At 43.3% G+C, this 22,048-nt stretch overlaps 1 protein-coding gene across 1 annotated transcript in view; it reads left to right on the top strand.

Annotated features, from left to right (window-relative positions):
• The first annotated feature begins 13,898 nt into the window (after positions 1 to 13,898).
• Positions 13,899 to 22,048, top strand: part of NXPH2 (neurexophilin 2) — a 32,568-nt gene continuing 24,418 nt past the window's right edge. The window contains exon 1 of the mRNA XM_004943002.5: positions 13,899 to 14,009. Coding sequence (XP_004943059.1) covers positions 13,956 to 14,009 — 54 coding nt within the window. The 5' untranslated portion in view covers positions 13,899 to 13,955. The remainder of the gene's footprint in view (positions 14,010 to 22,048) is intronic.

The following is a 22,048-nucleotide window of genomic DNA, read 5'->3' as shown; positions in this document are numbered from 1 at the left end:
CAGAACTGTCAACAATATAGTGCCTTTATACTACAACATACTACATACACACACAATCATAATAAAGCAAAGCCTCAGGAGGGCCTTCCTACACATGAAAACATACATATATAAAGCAGCAAAATCAATTTGTTTGAGCTTGTAAGGGCAGTTTGCTTGGCTGCCACAAGCTGGCTGTGAAGGTCCTGGTGGATTTGTGTCTGGGTGCCCACATCAGGGCTCATCCTCTGCCCCCCTTGGGTTGCTGGTGCCGGTGGGAGCACCATGCTTTCCCCCAGGCTTTTTCTTACAGCTCCTCAGACTATTTAGTCTCTAGAAGTCCACATGCCAAGGAGCTGAAGTTGAAACCACCTGCTTGTTCATGAGGAGCATTACCAGGCAGTTATCACCATGCTTTATCTCAAAAAAGTCCACCTATCAACCTGCCTTTGAAATTCAGTGTGCTTTGAGTTAAAAAAGATGAACTGAAAAGATACAAAAACTCATCATATTGCTAAGCAGTATTAATGGAGTAAATGAGCTTCTTTGCATCTTAAGCTTGATGCATCATAATATAAGAAGGGAAGAAGGAATCTTTTCTGAGGTAATATTTAACAAAGGCAAGGTTAAGAAGGGGGCAACAGAATCTAATGTCAATATATATTTAAATAGCAATAATAGTGCATGAGCAGGCATGACAGAATCCACCAACTGCTCCCAATGGTACAAGCCAACTTTCCATCTCCTTGCATCACAGCCCAGTTCAACCACTGCTGTAACATATCTTAGGACAACGTAATGGAATCTCCATTAGAACTGGAGTTCTAATTTATCTGCTTTCAGAAGTGTTGTTCTACCTTCAGAAACATCAAGATTACATGCAGTGTTACAGATAAGAGAAGTTTAATGGTATTTGTTAAAGCAGAGTCGGTTTGTTTGCATAACAGGAGAAGATTCTTCAGAGCTGATTTTATATATGTACATAGAGAGAATGAGGGGTTATTTCATATACAGATAAACAATGATAGAATAAAACTGCACTTAATTTTGAGTCATGTATGTAAAATAGCTTTGATACAGAAACATGCTAGAAGTTAAGCCATAGCCTAGCAGAGGCAAGAGGATGATTGCAGTGTCTCTTGCAAATAGAACAGCCATTAAACTGCCCCAGTAATATCTGATCTGGACAGTTTCAAATGCTTAGGTTAAATGGTACCTAGACTGACTTAAATAATAGACCAAAATTTATTAAGAAGCCAACTTCTTGCCCTCTGCCCCCACTATTAGGATGCAAAATAGAGTCTGCAAACTAGAAAAAGAATGCAGGCCATTAACATCACTAAAGTTAAAAGGTTAGAAGGAAGGCATGACTTCGTGCAGTTCCCCTCAGCAGGCAAATTCTTGGGTCCACTTGACTCTCTCTACCTCAGTCACTTGAGCCAACTTCTATCATGGATAAAGAAGATCTGGAAGTTGGAGGCTCACGTGTAAAAATACAAAAAAATGGGTAATTGCTCAATACAGAGATGATTTCAGGGATTAATGAACAACCAGTCTAACCATTCACAAGGTCACTGCTCCAGGAGATGACATGCAACCAATGTTTGCCAACCAGACACAATGTGAGGAGGGTTCTCCTCCACTGTTTTCAATGCTGCAGCACTGCCATCCTCTGACCCCTCGTGTTCTTAGAATTGTGTAACAGTTCATGTTTGTTTTCTTTTGGAGTCCTTGAGCTCCTGTATATACAACTCTCACCAGCCTTATCTCAGCAGTTCCACCTTTCTTGTTTGGCAGGCTATATTCCCTGTACTTCTAATACTGTGCTTTCTATCAGCATCACAGATTTCTCAGAAGTCTAAGCTGCGTTTACATGGACCTGCTGTGTGCAAGCTGGGGCTTGGATCACAGACAGCTGAGCCACTAGGTAGAGGGTTACAGGTATGACAGGCTGTTCTGGGGAAAAAAAAGCAACTACTGACATTACCTGATGAAGAGCTATCTCAGTTACTGTCAAATCCTGCAGCTGGGAGGAAGCAGAGAGCACTTAATAAAATAAAAGGACCTCTTTGCACCTCATTCGAGTCTGACTCGACAGTGATAGCAGCAGACAACTCATTGTTTAGGAGCGCCCGATCTCACAAAAGCAGATAGAAGTACATAACAGACCTCTCCATTTGTACTAAGTTAAGCAACAATAAGCCTACTTATGCCTGCAGATGGTTCAATGCCTATAATGTTTAGATTGGGTTTTACCGCAGGAATATCAGAAACTACTCGTGGAAATCCTGAATGTCCTCTCCTGTCAACAGCCAATATTTTCTTTTGAGACTAAATACATACTACAGAGTGACTGATCATATTTGGAGTCTCATTATGCAGTCATGAGGGGAAGCAAAAGAGACGGTAAGTAACTGCCTCTGCCCTGAGGAGTAACTGTAGGAAACCACCGTCAGCCCTCGTGGATATAAGAACCTGCACGTTCTGGGAATGCATCAGCACAGGAGAGGTTGCTGTGTATTACCAGCCTATGCAACACGTGCCAGATGTGGCACAACAAAAGGAACAAAAAGGCACAATGGATAGAGAAGCCATAACATAGCACACTTTTGAGGTTAAGAAATTCCTGCACCTCACTGCATAATCACATCTAACTGCAGAAAGCCACCACTTCATGAATATGAGCAGATACATCCACGTTTTCCACCTTTCCCTGTTGCAGGCCCTTAATATTCCAGTGGAAGAGCAGGTTTACATACTGTAAATCTACTTGGAATTAGTGTGTGTTGTTGTTCCCCACCATCACTGCAGTATTTATTTTAAAGGATCAAAAAACAACATAAGCAACATGTCTGAAGCCATAGACTTATTTTTCCCCAAAGCACCTCCAGCTGCCATTAAGAGGAAATGAGACAAAATAAGCCACCTCACTATAATGCTTTTTCTATTCTGAACATCCTAGCATCTTTCCACTCCTTGCAGTAGGCTTTATGTTGCCACATACATTATGTTCAGAACCAGTGCCAACAGATCTCATCTTAAATATAGAACACTAATAGTGGTATTTCAAGGAAACTGTTAGGAATGTTCTAGAACTGTGGAAGTGCAATTACTCAATGACATTTTCTGGTATGTTTTACAAAGCAGCATTGAAGGAGTCCATCTACATTGTATTTCTGCTTAGCAGGAAGAAGTGTTCAGATGCTTTTTCTGCCCCCAGTAAATTGATAACCTATGATTTCTTTGTCTTAGTAACAGAAAACATACCACTAGCCATAAAATTTGATCTCAAATGCATTGTTAGCACAGCATGAAATGTAAACTGTAGGGTTTACTGGTCAAACTCCCCTGGTGTGCAAGACCTGGGCAACACATCCTAAATTTATGTCTACTATTGCTTTGCACTGGCTGGAAGGGTCACTGCTGATGACAGGACATGGTGCACTATCTATTCACAGCAATGAATTTGACTCCTAAAATGAATTTTTACCTGTAGGCATTCAATCCTTGAGCACTTCTGTTTCTCTAAGGAAGGTTTCTACTCACAACACTTACACAGACAACCAGGCTACAACGTGCCTTCTGTGATCTGATTAATAAGGACAGAACTGCATGACTACACAAAATCCCATGCTGTCTTTCATGATTTATTTAATCCTACAAAGCGTATGTCTCCTGGTTCATTACTTTATTGATGATATTTGCTGATTGAAAAGTTACAGTAGTACTTGCTTCCACTAATCATCAGATCAAAGAAGTCTTTTTTTTTAATTTTATATAACACTTTGGAGGAGTTTCTACTGATTCAAGCAGCCCAACTCTCCTAATCCAGCTGGGCAAACCCTTGTTTTTCTACCGCTCACTCAATTGCACCCTCAGAATTAAAAAACAAGTTTTTCTTTCTCCAATTCTGAGAGTTTTAAAGATGGAAGAGGCTTCTGTGGGTCTTTCAAGCTTAGCCTTACAAATACAAAAACTGACAGAACTCTGAGAGTGAGAAAAAATGACTGTGACAGGTTTCTCAAAGACTCGGTATATCAAAATGAAAGCAACAGGACATATACATGCCTCCTTCTACCATAAGGGGAAGAAAATCTCTTCAGAGATGCCAGCTGGAACACTCCCTTCTTAAGCACCCAGTCAACCCAGGTTTATGGTTTTGTATCCCTGAAGCAGAGCTGTTGTCTTCCAGGTAGGCCAGAAGTATCAGAACCAATACAATCCTAAACTCCCCTAACCTCAAAGCCATCATAAACTAATTGCTACCACACATTTTAATACAGGGTCACCTTAATCTGTTCCAGACATTTCAAAGAAGTGTGGCATCATTGCTTTATTTCAATCTTCATACCCATTTCTATCTCCCCGAGATTCATAGTAAGGTAAAACCAAAGCTCAACACAGAACAACCGGCAGCATGCACTCGCATGGCAAATTCCTCAACACACCACTGGCATGCATCTTGCCCTTGTTAAGACATGTTTTCTGCAGCAAAGGGCAAAGCTGGATAGCGTTGACTGCAATATGTGGCAAACTTACTTGCAAACCCATGCCTGTGCTCTTAGGCTTCTTGTCCAAACAACAAACAACTTCCCCTAGCCAAGCTTCTTTACTCCCACATTTGCTCAAATTCCAAACACCCAGTCTCCAGAGTTCACAGGTTTTTCAAACCAAGTTCCAGCCAATGCAAAATGAAAAAGCACAAAACCAAAGCCAAACAAAAACAACAAAAGAAGAAAAAGAAACATGTCCTACCTTGTTTCAGGAAGGCCTCCTCAGTCCCTCCAATTTATTCCAGAACTCTTCGTGCTCAGAATGAACCAAGAACCTTCACAGGAGACTATGCCAGATCTCACAAACAGCTGTCCTGGAAGGCAAGGTCTGCCTCTCTTCATCCACAGAGGAAAGCTGTATCTCTGGAGAACCAAAGCTCTGCTCCACCCAAATCTCTTCAGTGTTCCAGGTCTGGATTCTAAACAAAAATAACAGATTTGCATTAACTTCCACAATCCTGAGCCACCTTCCTGAAACATTTCTTCCCTCCTTCAGCCACCCTGTACACAGCTGGGTCACTAATTCAAGTCATTGCAGCAGGCTGATGTTTGCACCAGGTGCACCTACATTAAAGGTGCCAACAACCACAGAACTGAGAACAAATACAAAAAATGGAACTGATACGTAAAATACGGGAAGGGGACACAAGAAATTGAGAGTGAAGTAGGGAGGGAGACAGAGAGAAAGGCAATCATCATTGCCTAAACTAAGATGCCAAAGAGTACAATCACCTTTACTGTGAAAAACTGTGTGCTTGTTAAAAGCTAGGGACATTGAATGGCTGGGTTTTTCACTTTTTTTCATTTTGGTTTTCCTTATCATTTAAGCTTCAAAATTTTGTGCTGAATGTCAAAGAAAACTTTGAAGTTCTGAAGCAGAAGAAAACACTACATTTTTTAGTTTCAGCTGACATGGATGACTAACTTGAAGCTGCAATGTTCTGCACCACCTATAAGAAGTCGTGCAGCAGTAGGACTTGCATTACAGGCTCTAATTCTTTATCTTATCTCTGAGGCACTGAGTATAGGAAATCAGTAGTGCATATTGCATTCGCTCTTCACTTCGGCTGTGTAACAACAAGCCTGGGAGGCACAAACTCTGCCATAGGGTACTGCCATCAGCAGCCAGCACTGACAACAGAAAAGCATAACAGGTTCCATGTTTCCTTCATGTATAAATAGCTACCTAATGAATAATTGCTTTGGCATTGTAGAAGATGGTGAAGAAAACATACAATCTATGACAGAAAGACTGGCATGATAGAAAGGTGCCATAAAGGAAAGTAAGAAGATTGCTCACCTATATCAGAAGATTCCAGGTTTGCAGGGCAAAGCTTCACAAAGAAGAGTTCCCCAGAAAGAAACCCTTCCCCAGTGGCAGTCAGCCCTTAAATGAGGTCTAAGAGGCTGCACCCCTTCCGGTCGCACAGCTGAATTGCCTTCACCTGTGCTCCCAGGGCTGACCGGGTCCTTTCCCCAGGTGCTCAATCAGTGGTTCAGGCCGGGACTCAGCAGTTCCTATACATTAGTCCAGCACCTGTGTTATTTGTCAACCTGCTCTAACTATTCTGATAACATAATGCACATTCTCAGTGTTTCATGAAGCATTTTACTTCACAAGATGCCAAAGGCTGCTGCAGTATGCACGTAGGGTACCTACTTTGTATACAGTGTGTGTAGAAGTTACCCATGAATCTCATGCAGGGGACAAACAGATTAATGCAATATGACAATTGCTGATAAATAATATGAAAGGAGACGCAGGCCGCAACGTCGTTACCGGTGATTCAAATCGCTGCTTATGTTAGAAATCATGTAAACAAAGAGATAACCATTTTGGTCAAGCTGGCCAGAAAAACAATCACTTAAAAAACCATGTGTGAACCCTTCATAAGTATATAAAATATATATGTTTTACTCTACCTTTGAAAAAGTTCACTTGGGCATGTTATTGTATTTTTGTGTTCCTGATTAGCTAAAGCTCTAAAAACATCTCGATATTTGAGTTGTTTTACCCAGAGTTCACCTTGATACTCAGCAATCACACGTGTCCCATGCAGATTTTTATAATCACTCCCCATATGAGAGTTGACAGTGGAAAAAAATTGCTTCTTTTTATGTAAGAGATTATGACTTAGAACTGTAATAAAGGTGAAAGTGAGGTGGATTTGGAAGCGTTCACTGAACCAAAGATCACATTATATTTTCAATACTAGATGAATGCAATAGCAAATTCTAATCTCCAGTCACAGCCTTCATTTTAGCAAGGCTCTCTGATGTTTTTTTCATAATGTTAAGCAGGAATTTTTTTAGCAGAATTACACTGCATGTATTTTTGTCATAATGCAGGTGTGCTTATTTTGTCTTGTGGTCCAAACATAAGCAACTTGGTGCAGTTACAATGATACTATTTATTCATATTCTCTGGGGAGAAAAAGTAGTTAAAACATTAAAACTCTCACGTGCAAAACAGCCTTCAAAAATAACAAAATTTCAGCACTACCATAAATTGGACAGCTGCAACAGAAATGAATCTCATGAGGGGCCCTTCTAAATTATAAAACACTCCTTTGCAAGAAACTAACTGGTGAAAGGATATATCCATTTCTGATGATCACATTAATGATAGTGAAGGTGAAAAAAAGTCTGAGAGTATTAATGCAGGGACACCGTGCCCTCAGATGCTATGGTTGCTCTATGTGTATATTTAGCATTACAATAACTCTAGCTAATACAACTTCCAAAGCCAATTTTATTGAGCAGCTCTTTTTAACCAGTTACAGACAAGTCACTTGCCTTTAAAACAACATTTTCAGCAGTATTTTTTCTCAATATTACATCTTATAAAATACTTTCCATGATCCTGTTTTATACATGTATAGCCATGGTGTATAAATTATGGAAACTTAACTGTTTTACCAGTTTGCCTTCTAGATCCCTTTGTATCGATTCCTTTAATATTTGCTCAAGTGTTTTGTCTCTCATTATATTTTAACCAACTATTGCTAATTTCCCGGATTTCCCTTTTTATTCATTCTTTCATAGAATCATAGAATCACTCTGGTTGGAAAAGACCTCAAAGATCATCAAGTCCAACCACGACCTAACCATACTACCTTAACTAACAAGCCTCTGCTAAATCATGTCCCTGAGCACCACATCCACATGATTTTTAAACACACCCAGGGATGGTGACTCAACCACCTCCCTGGGGATCCTATTCCAATGCTTAACAACCCTTCCTGTAAATAAGTGTTTCCTGATATCCAACCTAAACTTACCCTGGCGCAACTTAAGGCTATTTCCCCTTTCACATTCATAAGAAGGTTTAAATGTACTAATTGGCATTATGACCTGCCTCTCAGATTTCATAGGCGATCTGCTCTCACTGATCTTCTTCTGGTAGTGTCAGCGTGTCTACAGAAAACAATTCATTGGTCCGTAGGATTTGACCTGGGTGTGTTTTTTTTTTTTATTTACACACTGATCTGTGTTCACTGGTGAACTGCGTGATACTTTTCTTGCTTCATTTTTAAACTTCTTTGAATATCTATGTACTATAGGAATTCAAAAGGAGTCGGTGGATACTGGTGACTCTTTCAAATGGTTTTCAAGATCAAAAATAGTGTTGGAGTGTACAGAGAAATGACAGCTCTACACTGCGATCACTCGGAGCCCCCTGAAACCAAGCTTTAAATCTAAATGTATAATAAACTCCTTTCAGCAGCTGAACTAGAATTTGTCAGAGCTGCTGCACGGATCCATTAACTGAGTTAGAGCAGTAGCAGTAAATAGCAGTAGCAGACTATTATTCTCTATTTAGACTGCTCATGACAGAGAGACCCAGTACCCTAGTTGCACTGAGAAAAAGAGTTAACTGATGGGATACAAAATTCCAGTGGAAAGGCAATCTCTGTTTCAAGCAAAGCTTACAGCTCTCTGTAAAGACAGCTGAGCACCTCAGATAAATGAGGGACCCACAAATGAAGAAAAATCAGGAGGTAAATGGATGGATAGAAAAGGAAGAGGAAATGCTGCAGTTAGTGCAGCCATAGAGAAAAAGTAGTAAAATTAAGATTTAGAAACTAAGATGATCAGAGGGCTGGAGCATCTCTCCTGTGAAGAAAGGCTGAGGGAACTGGGCTTGTTTAGCTTGAAGAAGAGAAGGCTCCAGGGAGACCTCATTGGGGCCTTCCAATATTTTAAAGGACCATATAAACAGGAGGGGGAACGGCTGTTTATGAGGGTGGATAGTGATAGAACAAGGGGGAATGGCTTTAAACTGAGATAGGGCAGGTTTAGATTAGATATTAGGAGGAAGTTTTTCATTACACAGAGGGTGGTGACGCACTGGAACAGGTTGCCCAAGGAGGCTGTGGATGTCCCATCCCTGCAGGCATTCAAGGCCAGGCTGGATGTGGCTCTGGGCAGCCTGGTCTGGTGGTTGGCGACCCTGCACATAGCAGGGGGGTTGAAACTAGGTGATCATTGTGGTCCTTTTCAACCCAGGCCATTCTATGATTATATGAAACTGTATGAAAGACACTGCGTATATACTGCATACAAAAAATAAAAAAATAAAAAAAAAAAAGAAGAAGAAGAATTTTATACAGCCTGATTTTCTTACAGCATAGCTACAACATTTAAACAGCTTGCAATGATTTTTAAAAAGAACTTTATATTGACCAAATTCAGTGAATAGAAACATAAAAATAGGCTGGCAACTAAGATTCTTAATGTCGCAGTGTCAGGAGTGCTGGGCCTAGCCAGATAAAGTATAAAAGATAAGCACAGGCCACAAAAATGACAAAAAGGATTGATAATGAAAGCTTATGTGTTTATTAGAGGTCAGGAAGTGTAATAAAGTGAGAATCATAAAAATTCAAATGGAAAAGTAGCCAACATTCTTCAGCCTCATAAAAGAGTATATGGAAAGAAAATATGCAATGCAGTATTTCTGTAGGATGAAGAAAGAACTGACGATAGCTGAGATGTGCCCTAAAATGAGTCTTCTGCTTCAGTTTTCAATATAAACGAAGGCTCTGGATGTTAGACAGATGTAGATAATACAAAGGGCAGGGGAAAAAAGTGAAAATGGAAGTTTTAACAACCATGGCAAAACCAAAGTCCAACAGTTGATGCGTTCAGACAGGTGTAGACACAGAAGTGGTCGCAGGCAACCTTCCACACAGAATGCAGAAATAACCAACATGGAAAACTGCAAGTCAGGTAGAAAAGATTTGTAATGGAACTATACTGTCAGGAATGGTGTATATGTAGAAGAACAAATTCAGTTATTCTCCCCAAGGACGAGAAACACAGTATCAGCAAACATGAACTTTAGAAATGTGCACAGCCACTGGAAGGAGAAAAAAAAAAGAAAGGCCTGAAAACGTAGGTAAATAGAAAATGGGATAAATGTGTTGGATTGTGGGGTTTTTCAAAGTATCATAGAATGGCCAGAGTTGAAAAGGACCACAATGATCACCTAGTTTCAACCCCCCTGCTATGTGCAGGGTCGCAAACCACCAGACCAGGCTGCCCAGAGCCACATCCAGCCTGGCCTTGAATGCCTGCAGGGATGGGGCATTCACAGCCTCCTTGGGCAACCTGTTTCAGTGCGTCACCACCCTCTGGGTGAAAAACTTCCTCCTAATATCCAACCTAAACCTGCCCTGTCTCAGTTTAAAACCATTCCCCTATTTTTGGTGGTTCTATTTTTCCCCCCCAATAATGGAAGATCGTCAAGTAGGATGATCATTTCATTACCACTCTTTGATTACATTAATAATTTTTGAGACACGTGAAATAGTCATCTATCAAGACCTCAGTCAAAATGTGATCGGATGTTCCATGGGGAAAAAATTAGATATGCTGAAGAAAGTGATTAGGAAAAAGTAATGTAGAGCGTAAGGTATGATTTAATGGATTGTATTAAAGGTCTGGAATGAAATAACTAATAAAGTTCATCAAGGATTGATCCTGGGACCACTATTATTCAATAAGTTAATTAGTTATTCCAGGATAAAACTTAAGAGCTTACTGCTGAAACATGTTGGTGACACAGAACTGATAGGCTGTCAGCAGTGTGGAGGGTCTGGATAACATTATTGGAACAACGGAAACAGAAGAAAGAAAGAAGGTAGAATTGCACGATGTACCCTTCTAATGGAAGGTAGAAGTTACTGCTTACAGCAAAGCAAAGGAGATGCACTACAATCAAACACGTGACGTATTCTTGAAAGTGAAAATAGGACAACACCATGTATCACTGAATGCATTACCAAGAGACACAGAATAAGCATTAATAACGTCCCACAAGACTGCTAGCATCTAAATTTGGATGCTCACCCCGATTCAAGGAGCTTTTATTTTTTTATTTTACAGGGAACCTGTTCACATCTTATAGGGAACCAAGAGCAATGGTCAAAGCCCGTGTTTTAAATCAGTGTGGAGGACATGAGAATTGAGTTAGGGTCAAATGACAGATGAGTTCGGTGTTAACTACAGGCTGAAATTGTTTGTGCTTATAAACAACTTGACAAAGGAACGAACATCACTACTGACTTAGTGCACGAGCATTACAGAACACGTGTTAAACAGGTATTTTTCACTGTCTCAAAACAAAGTCGGACCGTAAGCTCTGATTCCAGCAGTATCATCAATTCATTTATGGAACAGCAGGATTAATTCCTGCCAATGTTATTTCCTGAGATTAAGCAACTGTTTGTTACTGTGCCTTAAAATTAGACCAGAAAATTTCCACTTCCCCATTCAGATGATGTTTGAAGCCAAAGCCAGGCAGGGAATGCAGAGCTCAGCCTTACATCCCGTTCTTAACCAACACTGCTGTGACTTTTCTGGGAAGTAGTACAAATAACTGTACTACTTATCACTTACTGTGCATGGTACTTTTCATCTTCAAAGAGCTTTACAAACATTTGCGGCTGGTTAATCTGGAAAAAGTATGATTTAGGGCCAGCTTCTGATAGCTTGTGTGACAAAGTTAATGTCATTTAAATCGAGTCTGTTTGTACTTAATAGGATAGAAATACAGTACTTTAGTTTAAACACTATTGTTCCATTAAAAGCCAATTACAGAAATTCAGCTTTCCTTGAATTTATAGAGCCCAGCTTTTCATTTCAAAAAAAAAAAAATCTATCTAAATACTTCATCCGACTTCAGTCTTCATAAGTCTGTCTAATTGCATAATACTCTTTTCACCCCGCTGCATAATGCAATTCGTCACGAGGAAACGAAGCCCTCGCAGCGGCTCTGCGGGCAGTGAGGCACTGCGAGCAGCAGAGAGCGCCCGAGGTGTTTGCATGGGCTGCAGGGAGCCGAGGCCGGGCACAGGACGCAGGGAGAGCCGAGTGCGCTGTCAGCCATCCCTCCACTCACACGTGTGCTGTAGGGATCGTCATCTCTTTTGCCCTGGTAGGAAGCGAGTTTGGGGCTGAAATCCTGATATCTGAGTCCTAACGTGGCTTATGCTGATTATTCTATATTTAAAAAGGCCACTAAAAGTCAGCATTTAAGAAGAACTTTTCAATAGCGTTGAAAAAATTAACTGTGTGGGTTACGTTATAGTGCACAGGTCCCTCCAAAAGTAATGCCTCCTTGTTTAATTCTGTGGAAACTACTCCAGGCACAAAGAGCACAATAACACTGTTTAATAGAGCAAATTTTCAGCTACAAAACACTGCTTTGCACCATAGTCACCTCCATGAGTTATGCATTTTTGCCAGTGATGAACAAGAGCCTGCATGCCAAGCTCGTGACAATCTGCCCCAGTGGAGGTGACACAACTGCCACAGTTGTCACTGCTGAAACACATCAACCACCCGGCATTGTACTCACATCCACTGTTTGGTCTCCATAAATGTTCAGCAATCATTAATTGAAGGTCAATGGGTGCCATTTTTTCCACGTGGAACAATTCAGTGACACACCTTTGCTCCATACACACTTCCATGTCAGACACCATTCTGTCGGTCTGCCCCTCTGCTGCCGTCTGTGGCAGAGCAACAAAACATCACAGAATATTGGTGGGACCGTTCAGCCTCTACTGCTGTACCCCCAGCATCTGCCAGTGATACCACGGGCCAGCATCATAAAACAGGAGGCATTACTTTCGGAGCAGCCTTCATGCATTGATTCAGCGAGCACCACTGGTTTGGGTATTTCTCTCAATCTCCTAAGTCTGGTGTACATTAACCCATCTTAAAGCAGTTCCGTTCAGATTTGGTTTCCATTTCGGAGCTGTGCAGTTTAGATACAGGTTCTTTTGCCACACTTCAGCATATTTTCTCAACTTAAGTAGAGGAGTGAGAAGCAAATTCATCTCAGAAAGAGCAGCGATGTGGTGGCAGAGGCTGCCCTGGTAGGTGGTGGAGTCACCGTCCCTGGAGGGGCTCAGGAGCTGTGGAGATGTGGCACTGAGGGCTGTGGTCAGTGGGCACAGTGGGGTGGGCTGGGGTTGAACTCGGGGATCTGAGAGGTCTTTTCCAACCTTCATGATCCTATGATACTGTTAATGCAATCTGTGGCTCACGTTTAGTCAGACGTCCAGCAGCAAGTCTGGGAAAGGAGCCGGTGGGACACAGCCCCCCAGTAACCACCGTTATCATGTGGTAAACTCATGGCTTCTCCCAGGCGCAGTGAAAGGGCTTCCAAAGCTCTTAACACCGCCGGGCGTTTTAAAAGCTGAAGACATAGAACTGGTCAAAGTGTAACCTGAACGCGGGTGCGGTAACAAGATACGACAGAGCCGCAAGAATTAGGAAACTAACCTGCGGATAACAGGGAGGGTTTGAAAACTGAAACCTCTCCCTCAGCTCCAGTGCCGCTCCGCATCGCGCGAAGGCGGTACCGAGGAAGGCGGTAACGCGGGCCTCGGCACAGGAGCGCCAGGCGGCCGGGTGGGACGCTCCGCAGAGCGGGCGGCACAGCGCGGAGTGCGAGGTCAGGGCGGGCTGCGGGGGGCACGGACCGCCCCGGCAGCTCGGAGGGATGGAGGGGGCGGCCGCTGCTCCTCGGCTTTAAACTTGCCGGGAAGGGCCGTCCCCGCCCGAGGTAGCGGGGCCACCTCAACGCCCGGCCCCACCCCGCCCGCCCCGCTCCGGCTCTCCGCCCGGGCTCTGAGGGGTCCCCGCGGCCCGGAGTCGGCGGTGCGGCCGCCTCCTTCCCGCCTCCTCTCTCCCCCCCCCTCCCCGCCCGCCCGCCATGGCCGCCCGCGGAGCCGAGCGGCGCGGCGCGGAGCGGCGGAGCAGTGCCGGGGGTTCTCCGCCGCCCGCCCGCGCCCTGTGAGGGGACAGCGCGTCCCCGCGCTCCGTCCTTCCCCCCCCCCCCCTCCCCCCCTCCCCGGAGCGGAGATGCGCGAGGCCGGCGCGAAGGGATTCGCCTCGTAGACGGCAGCCAGCATGGTGCACCTGCAGCCGCTGCCGCTCGTCGTGCTCCAGGGCGTCCTCCGGATCGTAAGTGCCCCGAGCCCCGAGACCAACTTTGGGGGTCGGGCGGCGTTGCCCGGCGGGGTGGGCGCGGCTGGGAGCGGCGGTGCCCGGAGCCGGAGCCGCGTGTCGGTGCGCGCCGGCGGGGCTCGATGGCTTTTAGCCTAAATCGCGTTCTGTGGGATGCGGGGCGTGAGGCGTTGGGAACGGGAACGGGGAGAAGGCGCTGCTCGGAGCCGTGCGGGCGGCCGAACGCTCTCCGTTCTGTTAATTCTCGTGCCTGGTGTTACAACCGGCAATGTGGTATCGGCGAGAGTTCGCGATCTTCGTTTCCAGAAGGTGTAACGTCGTGTCGAAGTTATTTATTTCAGGCGCTAGCTCAGGGCTCCCGTCGTTACCTCAGGCTCGCGCTGCACAACTTGTGCTGCTTCTTTCCCCTCATCTGAAAGTTTGTGGCTGTGTGTGTAATAAACCTTGAAGGCATTAAACGCCCCTCCTAGAGAGCCGGATTCCAACCTTACGGCGTGAGAAGGGTGGGTTCGTTTCAAGGGGAGCCGCTGTCCGGTCCTAGCCCGGCTTGGCACCGCGCTGCGCGCCCACAGCCGCCCGGGGTGTGCGATGGAGCAGCGAACGGCGGGCGGAGGGGAGCTCGGAAACGGCGCTCTCTCGAACACCGCACATTTATTAAACGTCTGTCAAAGGCATTGGTGAAAACTCGTAGCGGCGGCCGTTGGTGTGGTGGCACGGCGTTACGAAGTCGCCGCGCTCTCGAAGTGAAGGCTGAGCGCGGTGCAGAAGTTGCTGTCTCGACAGGCACGGCACGCAGCAGCGCACATCTCCGGGTGGATGTGGCACTCAGCTCCCAGGAGCCTTCCTTTCCTGCCTTCTTCAGCCGCAAAGTTTCGGGGCCAGTTAGTTTCATTGCCCGTGTGGGTTAGATGTGAATGTAAAACCTCGTTCTCGTTTTGCTTTGCGAGATGTTTTAGGTCTGCTTTTGTAATGGTCATCTCTTATTCAAAATTGGTGTGAATACATTTCAGCACACTGTTACCAGAACACCTGGGTAACCTCTGGTTAAAGCTGCAGCTCCTTATTAGTTAGCATCTGGTTAAAGCTGCAGCTCCTTATAAAATGAGGGCAAACACTGGTGTGAGCGTGATGCACAGAACATGGATCTCAGTGTGTTCTTTGTTCCCTGCACTGCACTCGGGGTGCTCGTGGCTCCAGGGGGCTGCTCAGCCCTCGCAGCAGGCAGGCATTGGTGATGCTCGTCCCTGACACTGGCTTTTAACCCAAGAATGTGCTTAATATTAATGCAATGCATGAAGCCCCATATTACAGCCAATGGAGAAAACAAATTTGGCTTTCCATGCTGTAAAACAGCAGCACTACAATAACCTAGAACTGCTACCACCAAACGCTCACTGATTCACAGTCTTGTTCTTTAAATGCAAGCAGAGATGCCACAATGCAAAATATTTTGGTGCCCATACTCTTAAGTATTAATGAATCCAAAAGTACTTTATTTTTTTTCTAATTAAACTTCACACTTGCTTGGCTTTCAAATACAAAAGGGTGTTATCTACGTTTCTACTTTCTAAAGAGGCACAGCTGCAGAGTACAACTTCTCAGATCTGAGGAGGTGCAATAGGTGATGGCAGATAATCTCCCTGCAATCCTGAACACAGAGTTAGGTGACTGCCTACACACAATAACCGATATCTCTCAGTCAGAAGTTGACATTTGGTACTCTTAACAGAGGATGGGTACATTTTTGTAATGCTTTCCTGGGTTACTTTTTAGGTCTGCCTATATGCTTATGAGCACATATATAACACACATATATATGTATTTCTTTTAACTACTCTGCGTAGTGGGGTACTTTACGTAGTGGGGATGCATGCTGCTGTGTCAGTTGAAGGAGCCAACTGTACAAATGCATTCTGTTTAAGTCAGATTTACCTTGTGCTGGCTGTATAGGGCACAACAGTCATTTGCAGTGCTCAGTCAGTGTATGCATTATTGATAAGAAGATCAAAAATTGTTATCTCGTGTTGTCACCAGTAGGTACTTTACCATTCATTGTCATCAAACTTTTCATTTGTCCGTAATTGCTCAACGCTCTGTTAATTATCTCTGTATAAATGAAGGAGTTCTATATATTGGAGATTGAAAAGACTGAGGTATTAGGTAATTTTCATTTTGAGGAGTTCTTGTTAAGAATAGGCTGTTAGTATGTGGTGTTTTCTTCCTGTTTTATTTAATTTTCACAGTTAAAATATCGTGTTTCATAACATAGCTTATATGGGGACTTTAAGATGTACGAGACTTCTCCCTTCAAGAAAGAGAGAAAGGTGTGTGTGGGGGTGGATGTAAGAGAGGCTGTATGCAGGTTTGACATCCAGTCTGCTGCATCTCCAGGTAGCTGTCATGGCGAGGCACAGCAACAGACGCTCACATCAGGACCTACGCTTCTGTGGGGTAATCAGACACCCCCACTGATTATTTATTCCTGCAGCCGTGCAGCCTCAAATTAACAAAGGGTTATGGCAGTGCGTTCCAATGCCTACAGCTGAAGGTGTGTCAGCAGTCCTAGCAAGTACCCCCTTCCATCCGTCGGTGGGCAGAGCTGTCACCACATTATAAGCCCAGGAAGGTGGTTATTTTACAAACGTTGTGTTTGTATGGGTAACAAAACAACAACAACAACAACAAAATAGATTATTTTAAGATTCTTCTCCACCTTAGAATGAAGTACAGCATCACATTTATGTGAAATTCAATGACGCTTTGTTTTGGCCTTTTAAAAGGATGACATTTTTATGTACGATGAAAATCATTTTGTTTCTCAATAAAGCCAAACATTTTACAGAATATTTAGCAGTCAAAAGCTCTCAACAACTTAAGTAGAACATTCATACGTTGCTGTAGTACCAGACAATGCTTCATAAGCAGAAATAGCTTGGAAAGTGAGATAAATGTGCATGTCCATCTAAAATACATCTGTGATGTGAGGAAGACAGGTGTCTTCCTCCTGGCTACTTGAGTTTTGCCCCCATTGCCTTGCAGACTGGTTGTGTATTATATGACCTTGCAATGACAATCAGAAATAGCCGCCACATAAATGTCCAAACTCCATTTCCTAAGTGTGAACACTCCCCTCCTGTCATCTTGAAGCACGCGGATGAAATTCCAGTGAAATTCTTAATTTCAGTGAGAAATCTGTCAAGAAATCCGTTCGGCCCCACGTTTCATTTGGTGCATTTTGGCATTTCCCTCGGTGCTGTAGGCACTGCATGCCCACATCTTATCGTTCTGTAACAAAGCACTAGAAGTAATGTAAGGAGTGAAGTGGAAGAATCGAAGTTTGGAGCTGAAGGTAGCTTGAGAAGTGCTGAACGAGATGCAGTCATTCTTGGGCACTTTGGGGAAATAGTTGTGATAAGGAAAGGATCTATGCTATTTGATGTTCAGTGGCTTACGGCCAAATACAGAGTTCCATAAGTAAGGGCTGCTGCTTTGGCAGAAACCAAGCAAGCTGTTCTGGTGCTCAGGGCAGATAGCCGCGTGTGAAACCAAATGCAGCAAGGAGAAGGGAAGGGTCTGTTGCCTTTATCACAGAACTGCTGCGATAAGTGACTATCTGAAAGCGAGCATACTTCACAGGGCAGTGCATTTGCTCTGTTACTGCCTCTGGTTCTGACTTCTGCTTGTCTGTTTCTAACTCACTGCTTTGATATACCCTGTTACAAAGCAAAAGTGTTGGCCTTGAATTTTTCACTGGACCACAAGGAAAGTTCCCACTTACATGACTACTGTGCATCCATCCTGACCTTGATTTCCAAACATCCTCTTTTGGACCTTTCACCGAAACACCCTTTACTTCAGTCCTTAAATATGCTGTGTTCTGCTTCCAGCAGAGCATTACTTGTGCTGAGTAAATCCATGAAAGGTACATTTCATCCTATTACAAGCCCTTTTCCACATTTCAATATTTCTCATGCAGGTTTTCTCTGATACTCTTCAAGTTCATCCACTGTTGCATCATGGTTCATACTTCAGAAAGTGGAAGGGCAAGGGAACAACTAAGTACTGAAAGAGGAAATAAAGAGCTGTGAAGGTGGGTCCGTGGTTAAGACAAGGAGGTTTTGTCTGTGTGGTAGAGATTTCAGTGCTGGTACAGTGCTCTCTTGCATGGCAACACCTACTGTAAATACAGAATTTGAATAACTTAATTCTACTCTAGGTTGCAGTTATTGTTAAAGAGCTGTTAGAGCTGTAATTCTTGGGGCTTTCTCTTTGTTCCAAACGGCTGATAGTAATACAAGTTACCAATAGCAGGGAAGTGAAATGAAAAGGTAAGAACAGGGAGAAGTAAAAATAAAACTGAAAATCTAATGTCTCTAAAGGCAAGTGCGTTGGGACCAATAGTGGTTATTATGTCATTGTAACGCAGAGGTGAGGTTATTTAGAGTGCTCTAATTGTGCTTCTCCAGATGTAGCGTTTGTAGCTTAAGTTTGTGACAATCATTTGAGAATTTCCTGGCTTTTCAATACTTGTTTTTTTTTGGTGAAGAGCAGGTATTTCCAAACTCATGAATCACCAGTGTATACTCAACCTTAACTTCATCTTTTTGTAGACAGTATCGAAGAAAATAGAACAGTGCCTAGAAGTACTGCTGTATTTGTGTTATTATTGCCTAGATTTTAGGGTTTTTATGGATTTGATGGCAAAAGAGCTAGCTGTTCTGGAGGTGCTCCTGGAGAAAAGAAGCAGCAAGACTCAGCTGTGGAGATGAATATGAGAGAGGAAGACAACCTGAGCAGTTACTGCGGGAAGCGAGGGATAGACAGGCACAACGCTCTGCAGTGAGAGCAGTGATGCTGCTATTCTGCTGCTGTTTTCCCACTGGAGAAGCTGTGGAAGTGTGGGTTGCTTCCAGCCACTCTTCAGTAGGGGGCAAGCAGAGAAGGAAGGTTTGAGCTCTCTGGGTTGGTCAGTGTCTTTGATTGCATACATGTGAGGACCTGTTGGTTTCCATGTGCAGCTGTGGGTGCTGTCACTGCTTTTATCTCTTGAAAAGAGAGTGGGAACCACAAAGCTTAGCAACCCCAGGATCCTAAAAATATGGGACTCTGTGTCTTTTTTCCTCTAAAACTGATTGCTTGGCTTCTTTTCTGCTTGCAAGCATCTACTGAATGCTTCTGTTTTTCATTGTGCGTGTTGGGAAAGATAGCATTGCTGTTCCCCATGAGGCTTAGAGAGTCTTGTGGCCAATGATGTCCCTTAGGCCTCCAGCTGTAGTTGTTACAACTGAGTGTGTTGCTCCACCAATACCAGCCTTAACCACACAAGGCAGAAACCACTGCTGCTGTATCTTGCTGAGAGAGAAGTTCAGTGTGGTTTGCGTATCAGTATGTTGGACACATCCTACAGACAGAAACATGGGAGAAAAAAGTGTGTAACTCTTGGTTGTAGGTCACGTGGATGTGACCTGGGTTTTCTCATATATCAGGAAGTTAGTGCTGCATGCAAGAAAAAGCTGTCTTGTTCTTCATTTGTTTTTTTGTCCTTTGGTTTATTTTTAAAGGAGAAAGTAGCATAGCAGCTGACAAGAACTGCTGAATCTGACTCAACTGGCCAGAGATGGCAACATCTGGGGAGGGATATGATGTGAAGTAAGGGAGGAGCAAAACCCAGTTCTTCAGTTTCTTGGGCAGTGTGTCAGGGAGAAGGCTAAAGCCTGTGTTGTTTTCCACTCATTACACTAACAAAATGCTAATCAGCTTTGTGGATAGATTCATAGTAGATAATGTTACCTCCGTAGCCACAGAAGGGTTATCCGGTGTGTTAGGCTGGTCCTCTTTAATTTAGATGATTGAAACAGTTATATACAGTAATCACTACCTAAATTGCATGTTGCTTTCTTTAAAAATGGATGGATCTTTTGCCAGTGGCTACTCTCCATATTATGACCACTCGAAGCATGAAAAAGGCTGATGATAAACTTGTTGGGCTGAGATGGATGCTGTGGTACCTCTGGAGTTGCATGCAAGACCTCACTGCTGAACCATTATGTAGCTTACAGTAGTCATGGAATTAGGTTTCCCTTCCTGGAAACATCAATTTTTGAGTTAGTTTTGAATCACACTCCTTACACTTACGTCTCTTGTGTTAAAATCATAGAATCATTTAGGTTAGAAAGTACCTTCAAGATCATACAGTCCAGCTGGGCTTTCTTTTCCTTCTGGAGGTGCCCACCTGATCCAAAATATAGCAGCAAGTAGAAACTACTACCCAGATGCACTTGATTTATATTATTTTTAAGTAAAACATACTTTATTTGTACAGAAAACAGGAAACTAAGTAGTTACAGCCACGTTTCCAGGATCTACTAGGGGCCATTAGTTTACACCTTGCTGAGAGCAGTCCAAACTCTCTGGTAGAAGCACAATCCAAAGTCCTTATCAATTGGAATCCTGGATTGTCTTTGTATTTATGCTGACCAAGAATACCATTCTGCAGAAATCTGCCTTCTGGTGATGTGTACAATGTTCTTTCAATGAATAACAAATTATTTTTCTGGTGGAATAACAAGATTAATGTGGCAAAATCTCTGTATAATAGTTTTTGTATCTTTGGTTTTGATGGATTGGATTGTCTTGCCCAGTTCCAACCAACAACTAGACTTCTTTTCATGGATGCCAATTAGCTGATAAATGAAATTTAGCTGTAAAGGAAATTCAGCTTTGTACTATTTAGACAGTAAAACTGTAGTCTTGAAAATGCAAACCTGTAGTCACTTTAACTGGCTTGTCCTATCCCAGTGATACTCCCTAAATGCCCTGAAGGATGTTAGTGTTGAGATAAACTGGTCTGTGAGCAGGTATTAATAAGCGTCTTCTACAAAGAATATGCACTATGTCCAGATTTGTCTTACCCACTACAGCTATTAAATAGAAATCTAATTATCTTGGAGGTCAGCAAGTCTTTTGGATCCAGCTGAAGTGCACAGAATGGATGAACAGTTATTAGAGAGAGACTGACATATAGCTGACAGGCAACAGCATCATAGGAAGCTTGATTTCCATAGGAAATGGCCTAAAATAACACTCAAAAGAGAAATGAGCCTAAAAGCCAGAGCAAACCTGCTTTGGACTTTGTGGGTTAGCTGCACTTCAGGGTTTTGGTTGTTACTGTAGAGGCTACAAGACATTTTAATCTTTCCTCGGCTTTGATGAAAACATGGACTACTGCATAATTCATCTGGTTCAGGTTCCTCTTCAAAATACTCAGCTGAAAAAGAAGTAATCAATTCTGGTGGGGCGAGGAAACCTACACACATAAAGGATTTTTTGCTCACTTTGTCAGTTTGAGGATAACTAAGTGATCAGGCATTTTTCTACATTTCTGGAAAATTCCAGGTAACGTAAAGATAGCACAGAGATTATCTATATATCAGCTTTGAATTAAACACCTGCAGTTTGCATATGGTGCCTGAGATGGGCTTCAGAGGTGCACAGAAGGAAGCGTAATACCTGATCAGACATCCCAACAAGGGAGCGTGCCTTGTAGAAACTTGGAAGCCCTCCTTTAGGCTTCGAGGAATGTTTCCTTTCACTCTAGTCCAGCAGCCTTATTACACTAAGCTGTTCAGCTTAACACACAGCAGCACGTAAGGACCAGTGGTACCAGGACATGGCAGCGGGATCACTGCAAGAGGCTTTTCCTCTTCTTTGACCTTAGTCTGAGGTGTGTGAAAACCACAGTGTGGACTGGATCCTTGATGGAAAAAAGCCTGGTCAGAGCCAGTAAGTGGATTGGGGGCTGCTCAGTGAGGCATGCTCCTAAACAACCTAAAGGGAATTCTCGTCCTTAAAACATAAGGACTACTTCAGTCATTGTTCTTAAAGGGTGATTTTAAAAAGGACAGGTTTAGGACCTAGGCACCTGTTATGGACCTCTGAAACATTTCTTTGCTGCCTCAAGCTCTCCCTGATCTTTTCTCATTTACTCTAAAAGACAAACAGATGCCAGGAAAAGGTATCTTCCTGTAATGCAGGAT

This window comes from Gallus gallus, chromosome 7, assembly GCF_016699485.2.
Source record: "Gallus gallus isolate bGalGal1 chromosome 7, bGalGal1.mat.broiler.GRCg7b, whole genome shotgun sequence".
In the NCBI taxonomy this organism is placed as follows: Eukaryota; Metazoa; Chordata; class Aves; order Galliformes; family Phasianidae; genus Gallus; species Gallus gallus.
This window is presented reverse-complemented; position numbering and strand designations above follow the sequence as displayed.